The sequence below is a fragment of the Dermochelys coriacea genome, chromosome 25 (assembly GCF_009764565.3).
Source record: "Dermochelys coriacea isolate rDerCor1 chromosome 25, rDerCor1.pri.v4, whole genome shotgun sequence".
In the NCBI taxonomy this organism is placed as follows: domain Eukaryota; kingdom Metazoa; phylum Chordata; order Testudines; family Dermochelyidae; genus Dermochelys; species Dermochelys coriacea.
Window position 1 is genome coordinate 10,366,336 of NC_050092.1, and position 16,187 is coordinate 10,382,522.

A 16,187-nucleotide genomic window follows, 5' to 3' on the forward strand; every position below is an offset into this window, starting at 1 on the left:
CGTCCCACAGGCTTTCTCAGCCCTGAATCTCCGGAAAGCTGGTGCATTCATTTGGAAATAGGGGAAAGCCCGGGGCAGGGGGCCTGGAAGGGCTTACCTGGTAACCTGCGTCCGGGTGTTAAAGTCAAGAGATCTCATGGAGCGCAGCACTTCAATGCAGCCCATGTACTGGAAGAGAAAGGGGTTGAAATCAGCCAGGCTGCAGTGCCCTGCTCAGATCCCCAGCTCATGGGAGGGCAACAGGAGACTCAGCCAGGTGGGAGCAACAGGTTAGGGGGGAGCGGGAGCTAGCACACCCCAAAGAGCTTACGGAATTCACCCACCCAGTTCAATGGACTTGGGCTGCCGGGCTAAAAATAGCAGGGCAGACAGTCGGACTTGGGCTGGAGCCCGGGCTCTGGAGTCCAGCGAGGGGTGCAAAGAGCAGGCATCTCCGAGGCTTTGTCTGTGAGCACATTTCATGTACTGACTCCCACCCTTTTGCCCTACTGGGGGGCACATCAGAACTCTCTGGGGGGGCCAAAAAAGCAGCCCCTGACTGGCATCAAGCGGAGCAAGGGTAAGCCACATCTGCTCAGTGCCCCGTGCTCTCCCCCACTAGTGGTGGCTGTGTATTGTTCTAGAGGTCCAAGAGCCTCCTGCAGCCTTGGCTAACAGAACTGGGGTGTAACCGGGCAGGTGACCTGCCCCTTTAAAGGCCAGGAGGCCGGGGCCACTCACCCCTACCCTGCTACCCATGTGCAGGTGTCGTCCTTCAGGGCAGGAAAGCCCAGCAGTTGACAGCTGGCTGGGCAGTAGAAGCTGCTCCTATGTGGGACCAAAGAGCCTGACTGGGGACCAGGGGTTGGCAAAGGATGGTGGCTGGCTGGGCCAGAGGGTTGGGTTGGCCATAGCCCGGTACCCGCCAGCGGGCATCAGAGAGGCTGTTGCAGCTGGGGCAAGCCTGGAAGGAAAGAGGTGGGATGCTGAGCCTGGATGGTGCAAAGGTCTCTGTTTTGTGCTTTCCTGGACTTTGTTTACAGGACTCTGTTACCCTGGGCAGGGCTGACCTGTCTAGTGACGTGGCTGGGAGGGGCAGGTCATACTGACGGCTGGAGTAGTGACCTGAAGAGTGCAGCGGGGGGAAGCTGAGCCAGAGCACGTGAGAGGCCACGCTACCCTGAGTCTGATCTGGTACGCTGCTAATCGTGCCCCACCTCGGCAGGCCGCACTCATAACTCACTCTCCTGATCGAGCGGGCCCCTCGAATGGTTTGAGGATGTCGGTGCCAGGGAGAAGGGGGCCAGGCTGACACCTCTGGAGTCTTCTGTCTGCACCGAGCAGGGACAGAGCAGACAGCGTGTGGGCAAACTGCCCATGCACCACCCACTTGGCAGGCCTCAGCCCCGAGCTGGAAGGGAGCTTGTCTCTAAGAGCAAGCTCTGTCTCTGTTGCTGTCAGGCCTTGGCTTCTCCACTGAAGCAGCTAGCAAGGGGGCCAATTAGTGCCAGTTGCCATGGGGCTTTGTGCAGCGTAAACACCTTCCCTCTGGGCACCGGACTGATATCCACGAAATTCGTCTCTCGCCAGCTGCTAAACAGCCACCGTGTAGCCATTATTTCCAGTTGCATCTGTCTGCATGCGGGGCCAACCTCCTAGCTGGGAACGTCACTGTGCCTCCCTCCCAGCCCCTACCACTCTTCAGTGGCGCATTAGCTGCCTTTCCAGCAGGCACTGCCAACGAGGTCAGTTTAATGGGTTTGGCAGGGCTCCAGGAGAAAACGCTGGAGACGAAATGTATGGCGGCTGATTAGGGCCATGGCAAGCTTAGGGCTGGAAAGAAATTCACTTGGATCATCCCGCCAGGTGCTCACCTCCTGCAGCGCTCGCCTGCTTATCCCTTGCTAGCGGTGATTAATATGTACATCCTCTCCTGCGGGGGCAACGGGGGAACTGAGCCTAAGAGGTTCTGAGCAACCCCAGTGCTCCTTGGTCTCAGGATCAAGACCTTTATCCTGGCCCCTCTCTTTGAGGGGTGGATACCTGGGGCCAGATCCTCAGCTGGCGTAAACTGGGAGAGCTGATTTGCCCCTTAGACCAGGGGGGAGGAAGGGTGCCTTTGCCAACTCTAGTTACTTTCATTTCAAGGCCCAAGCAGCAGCTTGCTCCCAATCAAAGTCCTGCCTTATGGGGAGGTTGGGGAAGAGGAGAGACAGGACAGTACCCTACTGATGGTCCTGCCTTCTGCTGTGTAGCTACTCTAAGCTCTGGGGGGTGGGACCGATGCAGGAGGATACACCAATGTTTTTGTGCTGGGGAGAATGGGACTTTGCCCTTGGATGGCTCCCTCCAGCACAGGACCCCCCAAAGCCTTTTCAAATAAGTCTGAGTCTCCCAAGACCTCAGTAAATAAGTGTCTTTATCCCCATTTTGCAGAAGAGGGAAGCTGAGGCAAAGAGACAGTGTTATAAGTGACTTGACCTAGGTTGCCTGGCAAGGCAGTGGCAGAGCTAGCACTGCCAGCTGAATTATGGTCCGGGGGAAGTGTTCCGGCCTGTGTTATACAGGAGTCAGGTGCAGTTATCCTGATTCCAAGGCCGGTGCTTTACCCACTGGACCATGCTCCCTTCTTCCCTCCCCTGAGCTTTGACTCCTGCCCTGTGCTCCGCCCGACTGGCATTCCAGCTGCTGCAGAGATGGAAATCTGCTGCCAGCCTACAGCCTCCCCTGCAGCCTCAAGTCTTCACTTTATTAGGAGTTCAGGGTATCCCCTTTCAACTTTTTTGCTCCCTGTTCTATGCTGCAGTGTAGTGGCTAAATTCCACCCCAGCAATGGCTGCATTTCAGTGGTGGGTAAAGAGAGCTATACAGCAAGTGCTTTGGGATCCTTTGGTAAGGAAAGACACTGTTATCAATGCATCTCTTCTCTCTCTCTCTCTCCCCAACACCATGCCCCTCTCTCTGCCTTCTGCCAGCTTCCTCCTATGGCTCCTGTAGAAACTGCCCGCACTGAAGGAGTTAACCTCTGCGCATTTGCTTTTAAATCACGTTAGCTCTCAACCACTGTCCCACACATCAAACATCTGATGATCTATGATGGGGCAGGGGGAGGAGAGAGACAGAGGCTAACCGGAGACATGCTGCCCTGCTCCTCCATCTCGCCTGCAGTTGTAAATTACCACAAGTTAATTGAGACTAAGACAAGGAGCCAAATGCCATCAGCAAATTCAATTACAAGTGTCTCACCCTTTCAGTCCCAAAAGCAGCAACCCTGGAGCTCATAGCACTGTGGTTGAGACTGACCTCCATAGCACCTTGCACCCCTAGAATCTCAGAGGACTTTCACCAATGAACCCTCACAACTCCTTTGGGAAGCAAGTACTTGTTATTACGATACCCATTTTGCAGATGGGGAAACTGAGGCACGTGGCTGTGGTTCCCCCCCCCAACATGAGGCAGCAAATCAGTGGTAGAGATCTGAATTGAACCCCAGAGTCCTGGCTCCATGTCCTGTGCTGTAACCACTAGACCCCACTCCGCTTACAGACCTGGGGCTAGAACCTAGGAGTCCTACCTCCCATCTTCATGCGCTAATTCCTGGACCATCCTGGTGTGTGTGTAACCCTGGAGATAGGCCTAAACCAAAGCCCTAGATCCAAACTTCACAGCTGGCCCTATTTCTACGATGGGCCCAGATTCATCCCCTGTGAAGCCTGGGGGATTTGAACTCAGATCCTAATCTCAGTGCTGGAGCAGAGGCCCCATTGTGAAGGAGTTTGTTAAACTTCCCCCTCCTTTATTGTCTCTTGCTATTCAGCTACCTCTGGGGTAAGGGGCGAGACTGCACTGGTGGGTCCAGGCCAGTTGCAGGGCCAGTCAGTATTCCCAGAGGCACTGGGAAATGGGAGGGTCTTCTGAACCTTCCCCATCCTGTTTAGGTTTCAGAGTAGCAGCCGTGTTAGTCTGTATTCGCAAAAAGAAAAGGAGTACTTGTGGCACCTTAGAGACTAACAAATTTATTTGAGCATAAGCTTTCGTGAGCTACAGCTCACTTCATCAGATGCATTATGCTCAAATAAATTTGTTAGTTTCTAAGGTGCCACAAGAACTCCTTTTCTTTTTGCATCCTGTTTAGGACCCTCATCTGCCACAAGACCTTTTCAGGAAGATCCCTCCAGTGCCGTGGCAGCAGACTCTCCCCTGCTAGAAACCAGCCTGTCCAGCCCCTGGCTTTCTGGTGTATCGATGCGTCTACACGGTCTAGCTATTCCTGCCCCAATCCTGCATGCTTAGCTGTGTGGACGGACCAGAGATCAGGATCTTGGGCCCAGGTTCTCAGAGATATTTAGGCACCTAACTCCCATGGGGTCTGTGTGCACTTCAGCTGGGCGCGAGCGGACAGAAGCACACGAGTTCCGCTTGAGCTAGCGCACTCAACATAGCGGTGTGGAAGTTGTGGCTCAGGCAGAGACTTCGGCTGGCCACGGGAGCTCAGATGAGGGGGCTCAAGAGCCCGAGCTGCCTAAATACCTTTGAGAGTCTGGGCTGGGGTTTGTAAACCCCTGGGTCGAGGAGCATGAGCCTGCTTCGAAGCTGCATCTTTCTGGGAATGCTGCAGGCCCGGGGCTGTGGGAGGCCTTTGGGGAATAGACACTCGGAGGGAGGGAGGCAAGCAAGGCTGGACGGAGAGTGAATGGGGCTCAGCCAGAATGTGCCACGGCCACCTCAAACCCTGCTGGGGCGGCTGGCTCATGCTTTTCTGGGAGCGGGGAGGCAAATCTCTCTCTCCTTTCTCAACTAACCCCTAGGGGCTGATTCTCCCTGACCTTGTGTCAGCAGTTACACCCGTGCAAAGCAGCGGGGAGAGCTGGCTACTCCCACAGCCAGCACAGATGGGCCCAAGGGGGCCTCCTATGGCCTGCAGGCTGGGTAGGTTTCCTCTGGTGGCTCTCAGAGCCCAGGGGCAACAAAATCAGACCACGGCAGCAGGCCCAGCGGCATTTGAATGGGAGACAAAGACTAGGAGACGCACACCCCCAGCAAAGCCATTTCCGTGGTCAAGCATAAGCCCCAGCTTTAAGAATTGGAGTCACGAGGTGAGGGTGGGATCTTGCTGGTGTGTCCACCCCACGGTGGCTTCCTCGGGGGGAGCAGGGAGGGGGTTGTATGTTAGAGTGCAGGATGCACCAGGCCCAACCGAGCCCTTTGGAAACCAAAGCTCAAACCAGCCCATCACCAAAGTAACTGAGCCCCTCCTAATCTTTGATGCCTTTATCCTCACCCCCTGCAAGGTGGGACAGGACTATTATCCCCAATGTATAGACAGGAAAACTGAGGCAAAGCTAGACTAAGTAATTCACCCAAGGAATCTATAGCAGAGCAGGGAATTTAACCCAGTTTTCCCAAGTCCTAGCCTAGCACCCTAACCACTGGGCCCTCCTTCCTCAGCCCAGCTGTACACAGAAACTTAGGGGATGTTTAAGGAGTGGCTTAAGCAGGGCTGAGTCTGCCCTCACTGACACTGGCACAAGTCAGGAGTAACTCCACCAAAGTCAATGACAGTGGCATCAAACGGGGGTGAAGGAGAGCAGTAGGCCATGGGTCTTTGGTGATGCTCTTAGGGTTGACACACTGGGCTGGGAGTCAGGAGAGCTGGATTCTGCTCCTCGCTTCACCAGAGTCACCGTGCGACTGTCCCCACTTTGTGCCTCAGTTTCCCCATTTCTGGTGTAGGGGAGGAGTAACAATACCCCCCTCCACCCCAGGGCTCAGGTCATCAACAAGTGGCTGGAGATCCTTGCCCAGTGAAGGACGAGGTCTCAGTGCAGCTGGCAGCCGAGTATGGGTTTCACGCTGGCTAAGCAGCAGTGAGCTTGTTTTAAACCATGTGCAATTGCCCAGGCAAGGCTAGGTTGCCCCAAAGGACCCAAATCATAATTAAGTCCCAGCTACCGTGGTGTGATGGTGACAGCCTTTGGCGATGCAACACCAAGCCCTCCCAGGGCAGGGTGACACCTGGGCTTTGAGGCCTTGAACAGAGGGAACTTGAATGAGGAAGCCTTGAAAACTGGGGAATTGGATGGTGTGGGGGGAGAATCATCCCAAACTTCCCTCTACCCATGGCCTGGGGGCTCCCATTCCCGGCTGCCAGCCCCGAATGACAGAGGAGCCCAGGGATCCAAGTTCCAAGGTAGCGGGCTCCCAATTCAATCCCAGCTGGGGAGATGCAGTCAGCATGGGAGTTCGTTCAGCCCTGGACAGTGGTGGGTGTGGAGGGGAGGCCAGAGAAATGGGCTTACCCTGACAATGTAGGAGACCCCTGGTCCCAGGACCCGTTCGTCCGGATGGAGCCAGCCCTGCGCCGGTTTATTGATGAAGCTACCTTTCCGGTTCCATTCCTCACCGGCCAGTTTGACTCCCTCGACCCGAGCCGCCTTCCTCCCTCCCACTCCTCGGAACCGGTTCATCACCTGCAGGGAACAAGGAGAGTGGCAGACAGGCTCGCAAGCACTCAGGACAGCAGTCAGGCCGGAGGAGGAACCTGCTGCCTCTCCGGGGCCCCCGGGCTTGGCCGGGGACGACAGGTCCTTGCTGGCACTGGAAGGGCTGCGGCTCAGGAAGCCGGAGGGGCTGGAGAACTTCCACTGGGGAATCTTGGGGATCAGCATGCAGAAGGTGGTCACAGCCTCCTGCTCCTCCGGCAAGCGGGCTTCGCCCAGCGCGGGGCACGGGTTGGCCAGGGAGGCGGGCGGCGAGGGGGCCGGGGTGGCTGCTGCGACCTTGCTGCTCATGGCTGGGTCCTCCGAGGGCGTCACTGAGCCATTGCGAAAGCGACCATACTTGGGTTCTGTTAGCATGCCCTGCCGCTGCGTGTCTGGCTAAGTGCTTTTAGAGTGCTCGCCGGGCACGCTCTGCACTCCTCTCTCCCGCTCGCTGGCCCCCCACCCCCTGCTCCTCTCTGGGGAGGCTCAGCTCACACAATGATGTCATGGTGTTATTGCTTATCCGCCAGGAGCCTGGCTGCCGCAGACCTGGCCTGCACTGCTCCACTGCCACAGAAACAGCCGTCTGCCAGCACTGGACAGAGGCAGAGAGATGAGCTCGGCCGTGGGCCCGCTCACCCCAGTGCAAGGGGCAAGGGAGGCCCTGGTCCGCACCGCACCTCTTGGGGTGGGTTTGCCGAGCACAGCAAGCCCCGGGGTGAAAGGCCAGCGGGGGGAGATGGCTGATTTTCCACCTTCCTGCTTTCTGCCCGCATAAAGCCAACTGGGACTGGACCTGAAGGGCCATGGGCACTAGGAAAATAGCCTGAACGCTTTCACGTGCACTCGCTGCTACTCTCCTGCTCCTTGTCTCTACCAAGCAATGGTGCCAGACTCCCTGAGATGGGGGGAGGAGGGAAGGAATATGGGACCCTTACACGGGGATTATAGATCCATGGATTATAAAATCCATTATGGGACCATTATGATTGTCGACTCTAATTTGACCCCCTGCAGATCACTGGGCAGAGGAGTTCACCTGGTGATTCGTGCGTCAAGCCCAACAGCTTGTGGGTGAGCTAGAGAGCACATCACCAACCAGTGGGGACTTGGATTGGGGCTGGCTCACCAACCATCCCGGGCTTGGTTAGGGAATGGATCACCAACCAATCAGGGACTTGGATAGAAACCGGATCACCAGCCAACGAAAGACTTGATTAGGGACTGGTTCACCAACAATCCGGAACTTGGATAGGGACTGGAACATCAACCAAGTCGGGGCTTGTTTAGGGACTGGAAAACCAATCAGTCAGAGACTTGGATAGGGATCACCAACCAGTCCAGACCTGAAGGGGGACTGGTTCACCAACCAAGGAGAGAACTGAATAGAGATTGCACCATCCTGAAGGACCCTGTCGTGTTCCTGATGCTTCCTTTCCACTGATGTCATTTTGTAGCAATTGACTATATAATGGGTGGGCCAGATTCTGCCCTCAGTTACATCCTATGCAACCGAAACACAGTGGCTGCATGAGTCACATCACCTTATAGAAGCTAGTCCACATAGAGGATAAGAGTCCACTACTCCTGCCAGCTAATGGATTAATCCTTTGGCTCAAGTGGCAGAGGCCTGAATTCTAGCCTCACGGACAACCTGTAGCTGGAGATCATGATACAGGTTCCTCCTGCCAGGGCCTATATACACCACGCAGCATTGTCAGTGGGGCATCCCTGGAGAATTCAGCCCTGCACATCTCCCTTTAAAATGACTCTTCCCCAAGGGAGCCTTAAACCCTCTGGGTTGATTCGCGCTAGAACGAAGACGGCCACATCATCTGTGTGGCATCATGTAGACGTGCCTTTTGCACACTGCTCCAATCCAGCCATTGCAGGGTTAATGGGCTGTAAGTAGCAGGCACACAGGCGAAGGTGGAGCCAGGGTAGGCTACCGCCTTCCTACTGGGAGCCATTAAAAGTGAGGCAGGAGTCTTCACTTGCAGTAGTCTCCAGCTTAGGGTGCATAATTAGCTTGAGTGGAGACAGGGCCACCTCTGGAGCCCGGCTGTTTGGCTCACTACACTCCTTGGAATTTGTTCTCTCTTTGCATTTACATTGAAGTCGGCGTTTGTTCTGGGGATTGGAGTGAGAGCTCCGGGATGCCTTGCTGCACAACATGGGCTGCCTTCTTTCTTTGCTTTGGAAACCAGGGCTCTTGTTTGCTCTGCTTTATCCTGCACCTGGAGAAGAGCCCAGCGCCTGCATGTTCATTTGTATCGAGGGTTTGTGCAGTAAGGAGCGGAGTAACTCCCTCACCTCTTTGCCAGAATCTACAGCGAAGGGGAAACCCTTAAAGGGAATCTCGCTGCTCAAAATAATACATGTAACCTCCCCCTAACCCCCAATCAAACTTGCACCCGATGCTCAGAGGTCAGAGAACCCACAACTTCAGTCAAAGTCCAGTTCTCAGCACTTCTGAAAACCAGCCCAAACTATCCTACCTGTGTTCTTAGCAGCATCTGAGACTTAAAACCCTAAGGGCCTTGCCCTCAGCTCGTGTCTTCGAACATAGCTCCACTGATCCCACCCTACGGGGTTCTGTCTGATTTTAACGGCTTCCCACCGCTGGAGTCTTTGCGCATCTTAAATATACCGATGAATTTAGCTTCACCCCACCCCTGCGACGTGGGGAAGTGATATCCCCATGGTACAGATGGGAAGCCAAGATACAGAGAGATTCAGTGACTTGCCCAAGGTCATGCAGGGCTTCTGTGGCAGAGCTGGAACTTGAACCTAGAGTTCCCAAGCATCTTAATCACAAGTCCATCCTGATAAATGTTCTTTTCAGTCTTTGCACTTTGCAGGGGTTGGGGAGTGAAAACAGTAATCAGTTTCATTCCTAGTGGCTTTCACCCTCCAGCCATAGTGCACTAATGCCACGTGCTGCCCTGTTTGCCTTGCAGGGGAGTGTTTACCTCTTTATCAAAGCTGTTTCCAGCTGGATCTCTTCTCTTTAAAGTCACGCACACATTCCCATGGCTCTGGGGCTTTGTGAAGTGGTAGGTGTCACAGAACAGATGTTTTGGTTCCAATTTGACCATATGGTGCCACCCCTTGAACGAATTGAAATGTAATTACCTTCCTGATCCACATAGGATCTTCCTCTGCAGATGATGATGAAAGGAAGGTGGGTAACCTGATATCTTAGCTAAACCCCCATCAAGAAAGAACCCACATAAGGAGCAGGGGGTTGGTACAGATGATAGCTACTAATGACACATGAATTAAAAATCAAAGCCTTCCCCACGGGGCTCTTGTTTTCAAACTCCAGAATGCATGTGTGACCGACTCTTTGTTTTCTCCTTACTGTCTCTTCCTCTCTCTCTTTTACTGGTAGGTGACTGGGCGAAAGCCAGTAATTGCTCTGAGTACGATCAATAAAGCAAGGTAATAGAATTACATGCGCTGTTGCCATATTAAGAAGTGCTTCTCTCTCTTTTGGCCTAGTTGTTTTCTTTTCTTAAACAGCCTTAAGAACCTGGAAGGAAGAAGGGGCTCTGATGTTCTTTAAAGCTGCTCCAGAAGATGTTCAGACCCTGGGTTCCAATGTGCTTTGAAGGATAGCCCTTGGTTGCGGGGGAGGTTGTTATGTGCTCCCTGCTAGATGCAATTTCAGATCTGTTCAGGCATTTGCTATCAAGCTGTCTGTATGCATCTGACTAGTCTTTCCTCATCATCTATTAGCTAAGCAAGATTTAGGTCTGGCCAGGACTTGGATGGAAGACCTCCACTTAAAGCCCAGGGTTATTGGGGAGGCATTGCCTCATTTGGAGCTGGTTCTTCTATTTAACTTCCTCTCTTAAACTGTTGGGCAGTGCTGCCATGCTCCCATTCAATAGCTGCTGATTCCACCCCAGAGGCAGCTGCATTTCAGGGCTGCGTGAAGCAATTCTCAGACAGGTTTCAGAGTAGCAGCCGTGTTAGTCTGTATTCGCAAAAAGAAAAGCAGTACTTGTGGCACCTTAGAGACTAACAAATTTATTAGAGCATAAGCTTTCGTGAGCCGATGAAGTGAGCTGTAGCTCACGAAAGCTTATGCTCTAATAAATTTGTTAGTCTCTAAGGTGCCACAAGTACTGCTTTTCTTTTTGCGAATTCTCAGACAGTTTGTTATAGGCTTTGGGCAGAGGCAGCGGTGCCGAGAGGAGTGGGTCTGGCGAGGCCTAGAGATCTGTGATCAGCGAGGACAGGGCACGCAGGGGCCTTTGCCAAATAGGGGCCTGATTCTCCACTTTCCTACAGCCCTCAATCCCAGTTCATGGTGGGAACGAAATGCTCCTGATCAGAATGGTAGCATGTGATGTCGGCTTTGCACACGATTGTCCGGGAGTCTCCAGGAATCACAGATGAATCTCGAATGAAAGACGATGTCATGTAATGAAATCTTCAGGAATACATCCAACCAAAATTGGCAACTCTATGCACAGGTATAAATGACAACGCGAGGGGCAAGGCAATGGGGCAACTGCCCAAGGTGTCCAGAGGTGCCTGTATGCAGCGGGCCAGGCATCATGGGGCCTAGTTCCGTGTGCTTTATCACCCGTAGGCTGGATGCATTATCTGACCACTCCTCCAGCAGAGATCCATCAGCCCTGCAGGATAATTCATGGCTCTCCCTGAGCCAGTGCTCTCTGCCTTCGCCACGCTGGCACCTCCTGGGCCAGGAAGAGACTAGAATAGAAGCTCCTTTTCCTGGAGTAATCCCTGGAGATGCGGGCTGCTCTCCTCGGCAGAACTCCCTGGCGGCTGAGAGATTATTTCCATCTCATCTGCAATCAGCCTTGGGCCCTGGAGAGGTATCAAGCAGCTGGGGCTTTCCCAACCTCCTCTCCAGCTCCAGCTTCTTTAGCGGAGCCTTGAAGAATAAGGTCTGATCTCAGCCTCCCGCGGTCTCCTAGAGCAAAGCAGCCCAGCAGAGTCCATGCAGTACCCCTCTCCTCCTGGAACCCCAAACCCATGGCTCCAATCCCCTGGATCCATCCCTGCACCAGCTCTGGGACAGGCGGAAGCTGCTTCTCCCTCCCCTATTCTGCCACTGCTGGGGGCCGAGGTGCTGGCTACAGCAGCTCTGGAGATGCTCTAACTTGTGCCTTCTGCTGCCAGTGTCTCTCTGGAGCTTGCAGTGGTTGCAGGCTGACACTGCCTTTGTCTCTTGCTGGCTGACCCACCCAAGAGCGCGGCCTGGGCCAGAATTTCCTTGAGCAAGGGGTTATTCTTCACTGCTGGGAATTGACTTGTGGGGGGGGAGATGCAGTCCCTTTGCACCAGCAGCAAAGAGATTAATTCCTCCTTTCCCCTCTCTTCTCCCCGCTTAGCCTCTATCATTGCACCCTTGCTCTGTCCTCTGTTGGGGTCTGATGCCTTGCCCTCCAGCCTGGGCCCCAGGTCACTGTGCCAGTCCCCTTCCCCTGGGGTGGAGCTGGGACCTCAGTCCAGCCCTGCTTTGGAAGGGAGCTCCAATCCTTGATGTAGAACTCCAGCCTTTGGCTTGAAGGCCCGTTCTCGGGTCCTCCATGCAGAACTTCGCTCTCCATCCCTGGCTGTTGCGGAGACAATCCAAAGACCAAGGGGAAAGGTGAGATGGGGCAGGGAGGGGACCTTCAGAGGAGGCTATTGTTAGAAGCCGAACATGAAAACAAAAGTCTGGCTGCCTCACTGCTGGCGGCAAACAATTCATCCATCAAAGAGCCATCCAAAGAGGAACACCGGGTCCCTCTGATCTGGCTGCACGTCATGGCAGCTGGGTTCTGTCTGCAGGGGGCTCCCGGAATTAAAGCTAAATCACCCGGCCCGCTGGGCAGAAGGGAGCGATTTGCTGGTGGTGGCATTTCAAAGGGGAGCCAGGGGGCAGCACCAGCCAATCCAAGGGAAATGCAATTTACATTTTCTTACACACTTGGATGCAAGGAGGAGAGAAGAAAAATCGCAGCCGAATGGCTTCATGCACAGGCCTGGGTTTGCCAGAAATTGTTGGACAGAGAAGCCCTGGGGACTGGAACAGCCCTGGGGACCTGTCCATGGGACAGATGATGGAGAGCAGTAATTGTAGCAATGTGGCTCTGCCCCCGTCTGCAATCCCAAGGGCAGTGTGCCCCCTCAGCAGCCCCAGGGATCTGGCAGTTACCAACTCTCACCAAGCCTGCCGGAGGAGGAAGGATGGTCTAGTGGGCAGGGGCATGGCAGTGGTACTCTGGAGAGCTGGGTTTCATTCCTGGCTTATGAACAATTCTAGTCTCACCTTGAGTGACTCACTTAACCCTGATCTGGATGCAGTTTTTGTGCCAGTATTAATATGTCCGTTCAGGGTGTGACATTTCATCGATAGTCTTAGATAGCTTCAGTCCCTAGCATGGGCACAGTGATAAGGTATAAAGGTGCCTTATACCACTAAAGCTTATTCCCCTTCCCGCAGAGGAATAACTATACTGGTGTGAAACACTTTTATCCCGCAAAAAAGAAAAGGAGTACTTGTGGCACCTTAGAGACTAACAAATTTATTTGAGCATAAGCTTTCGTGAGCTACAGCTCACTTCATCCCGGTATCAGTGCATCCATACTAGCTGGGTTGGCATCCTTTTAATTACCCCAGCAGTGTTAAAGCTGTAAAACTTTTGTGTGCAGACGAGGCCTTAATCTGCTCTCTGCCTCGGTCCGTCTCTATCCATCAGGGCACTTCTGGGGCTCTGGTCACTGTAGTGTTGGAGCTGCCTGCGAGCTTTGTCCTTGCAGTGCCCCATAAGGTAGGGAATCATTATTGCCGTGGTACAGCCGGGGAAATGCTCGGCTGACTGCCTCTAAGCTGAGCTGTGTTTCAAGGATGCTATCAGAACGTGTATCACCCAGGGCTGACAAGAGCACCGAGAAATCGGCACGGGTCGTGCCATTCTCTTCTCTTAGCTTCTTATCCCTGGCTCCTTCCTGGCCTGGGAGCACAAGGGTTGGGTATTCACCCAGATTGTACCAAGTTAAGGATGCTGTGTAATGGACGCATCTGCTGCAAGGGACAGCCCTGGGCCAGAGCAGGGGAACTGGATAATCTCATTTCCTTGTGTCCAGCTTTGCTGAGTTGCACCCCAGAAGCCCCCCGGGACTTCGTAGGATTGTCTGAGTGTGGCTGAGAGCAGAACTGATCTTGACAATGGCCCTTTGTCCTGCCCACTGTTGCTTGGTTTCATCTGTGCACCAAGCCCTGAATCAGCTGCTCCCACCTGGGGGCTTTGTCTTTGATTCTTCCTCCACTGGCAGTGGCTTTGCCCTTGCACAGCTGGTTGCTGTGCCTGTCATGGGGCAGTGTGAACACACGGAGCCAGATCCACGCCTACGCTCACCCGTACGTGCATTGCACACAACAGTTCTGGGGGCCAATGGGGTCTGACGTGAGGCGAATTGAAGCAGAGCCCTGGCAGCACCAATAGCCACCTAACTCCCCCAAGCACTATACCCAGATGCACACAAGTCCATGTGTTGCACACAAACAAGCCCATGCACGACATGCACAAACATGTTTCCCACCCATGTTTTGGCACGCAATGGTGTACTGTCCTTGACACCCTCTAAAAAGGTATTTTACACATGTACCTTACACACATGCACAACACACGCACTAGGTTAGGATGAGGTTTGCAAACCCCACACCAGAAGTGCCCCTCCCTGACCCCCCTGTGTACCCACAGAAGTGCCCCTCCCTGATTGCCTCTTAATGCTTCTCCCTGACCTTCTCTGTCTTCCTAGACATGCCCTCTACCTAAGAACGTGGGATTTGGAGGTACCAGGCTGCATGCTCCAAGGAGGGAATGTGACAGAAAGGGGAGAAGATGAGATGGTATCAGGCAGTAACTGAGGGAGCTGGGAACTGCCAGGGGCTCAGGGACAGGGAGTGAGAAATCGCTGCCCAAACCGGAACTCCTCAGACAAACGTAGGGTCTGGAGCAGCTCTGCTGGCCCGGTCTGAAGTTGGCCCAGTTGGCTGAGGTGCATGGCCCCTGTAGGAACCCCAGGAGATGGAAGAGCATGATCTGACCATCCCCTATGATGGCTTCATGGCTGTCGGTGCTGCCAGGCCCTGCTTCAATTCGCCTCACGTCAGACCCTGTTGGTAGGGTTGCCAGGCGTCTGGATTTTTACTGGAACGCTTGGTCGAAAAGGGACCCCGGTGGCTCCGGTCGGCGCTGCCATTAAAAGTTTGGTCAGCGGGGACCCGGGGCTAAGGCAGGCTCCCTCCGTGCCCTGGCTCTGCACCGCTCCTGGAAGCGGCTGCCAGATCCCTGCGGCCCCTAGGCGCTGCCCCCGCCCCAAGTACAGGCTCCGCAGCTCCCATTGGTCGGGAACAGCGACCAATGGGAGCAGTGGGGGGCGGTGCCTGCGGGCACGAGGGCAGCGCGCCCTGCACAAAGCCGCCTGGCGGCTGCTTCCTTGGTGCTGTGGTAAGAGCTGCTGGGATCCCGCCCCCCCCGCCCCCAACTCCCTGGCCCAGCCCAGAGCCCCCTCCCGCACCACAAACCCTTCATCCCCAACCCCACCCTCAGCAGGACCCCTCAACCCCCCCCTGCACCCCATCTCCCTGGCCCAGCCTGGAGTCCCCTCCTGCACCCCAAACCCCTCATCCCTGACCCCACCTCCAGCTGGAACCCTCACCCCCCCCCATGCCCCATACCCCTGCCCCAGCCTGGAGTCCCATCTCTCACCCCAAACCCCTCATCCCTGGCCCCACCCCAGAGCCTGCACCCCCAGCCCAGAGCTCGCACCCCCACCTGGAGCCCTCATCCCCTGTACCCTAACCCCCTGCCCCAGCCCAGTAAAAGTGAGTGATGGTGGGGAAGAGTGAGCAACGTGGGTGGGGGGGGAATGGAGCAAGCGAGGGGCGGGGCCTCAGAGAAGGGGCGGGGCATGGGCAGGGCCTCAAGAAGGAACGGGGCAGGGGTGTTCGGTTTGGTGTGATTAGAAAGCTGGCAACCCGACTTCGCCCGCGGGAACCACTGTCTCCCCTTCGGTGCTCTGTGGCTCAGCTCTGCACATGAAAGGGCCTCTCTGTCCCGCCATCTCCCGACCTTCCTGCCATCACTGCTCCCACCAGCCTGGGGCCCTGGGCCCTGCTCTCTTTCCAGGAAAGAGGGTGGGGTGGGGCGAGAGGCCTAGCGGAGGATGTGGCTGGGGGGGGGCGGGGCGTTGGTTTTACACCTGCGGAGACCCAATGTTGCCGTTTTCACTTGGCCAAGGCTGGTGGAGGTCAGCCCCAGGTGTGGACCGGATTGACCTGGACTAGCTACAGTGAGGTGAAAACTACCTGCATGGAAAGAGCTGCCTCAGTGTAAACGCCCACCTCTTTCTGCAGGGCAGATAAAGCGGCAGGAAGGAACGGGGGAGCCTGGTGTGCTGTCGGGGGGAGGGGGGGGCCAGACAGCTCTTGGGGAAAGGTCACAGGCATCGCCTCTGTTCTCAAAGGGACTCAGCCGTTTCCCTCATTTTGGTCTCTGTGCGGGAGGGGGAGAAGCATGGGGCCTGTGTAGCGATGAGGGCGTGTGTGTGTGTATGGCTGTGTCAGCGGGAGTATATGGTGGGTATGTCCAGTGTTGTGTCAGTGTGAGGATGTATTTCAGAGAGGCTGTGCATGTGTGTGTAGATGGATATTGTGCAGTGTCAGTTTGGGTAGCTGTGTGAATGGATAAGGGG

The 16,187-nt window shown here is 55.0% G+C and overlaps 1 protein-coding gene across 4 annotated transcripts in view; it reads right to left on the reverse strand.

Annotated features, from left to right (window-relative positions):
• Positions 1 to 16,187, reverse strand: part of SHC2 (SHC adaptor protein 2) — a 29,117-nt gene that overhangs the window by 12,083 nt on the left and 847 nt on the right. For 3 of the 4 annotated variants that reach the window (XM_038383955.2, XM_043502687.1, XM_043502686.1), the window contains exons 1-2: positions 6,279 to 7,492; positions 98 to 168 (exon numbers count right to left, since the gene is read on the reverse strand). In XM_038383955.2, coding sequence (XP_038239883.1) covers positions 98 to 168; positions 6,279 to 6,836 — 629 coding nt within the window. In that variant the 5' untranslated portion in view covers positions 6,837 to 7,492. Of the gene's footprint in view, positions 1 to 97; positions 169 to 6,278; positions 7,493 to 16,187 lie in introns of those variants that run through there. The other variant, XM_043502688.1, reaches the window with a different exon arrangement.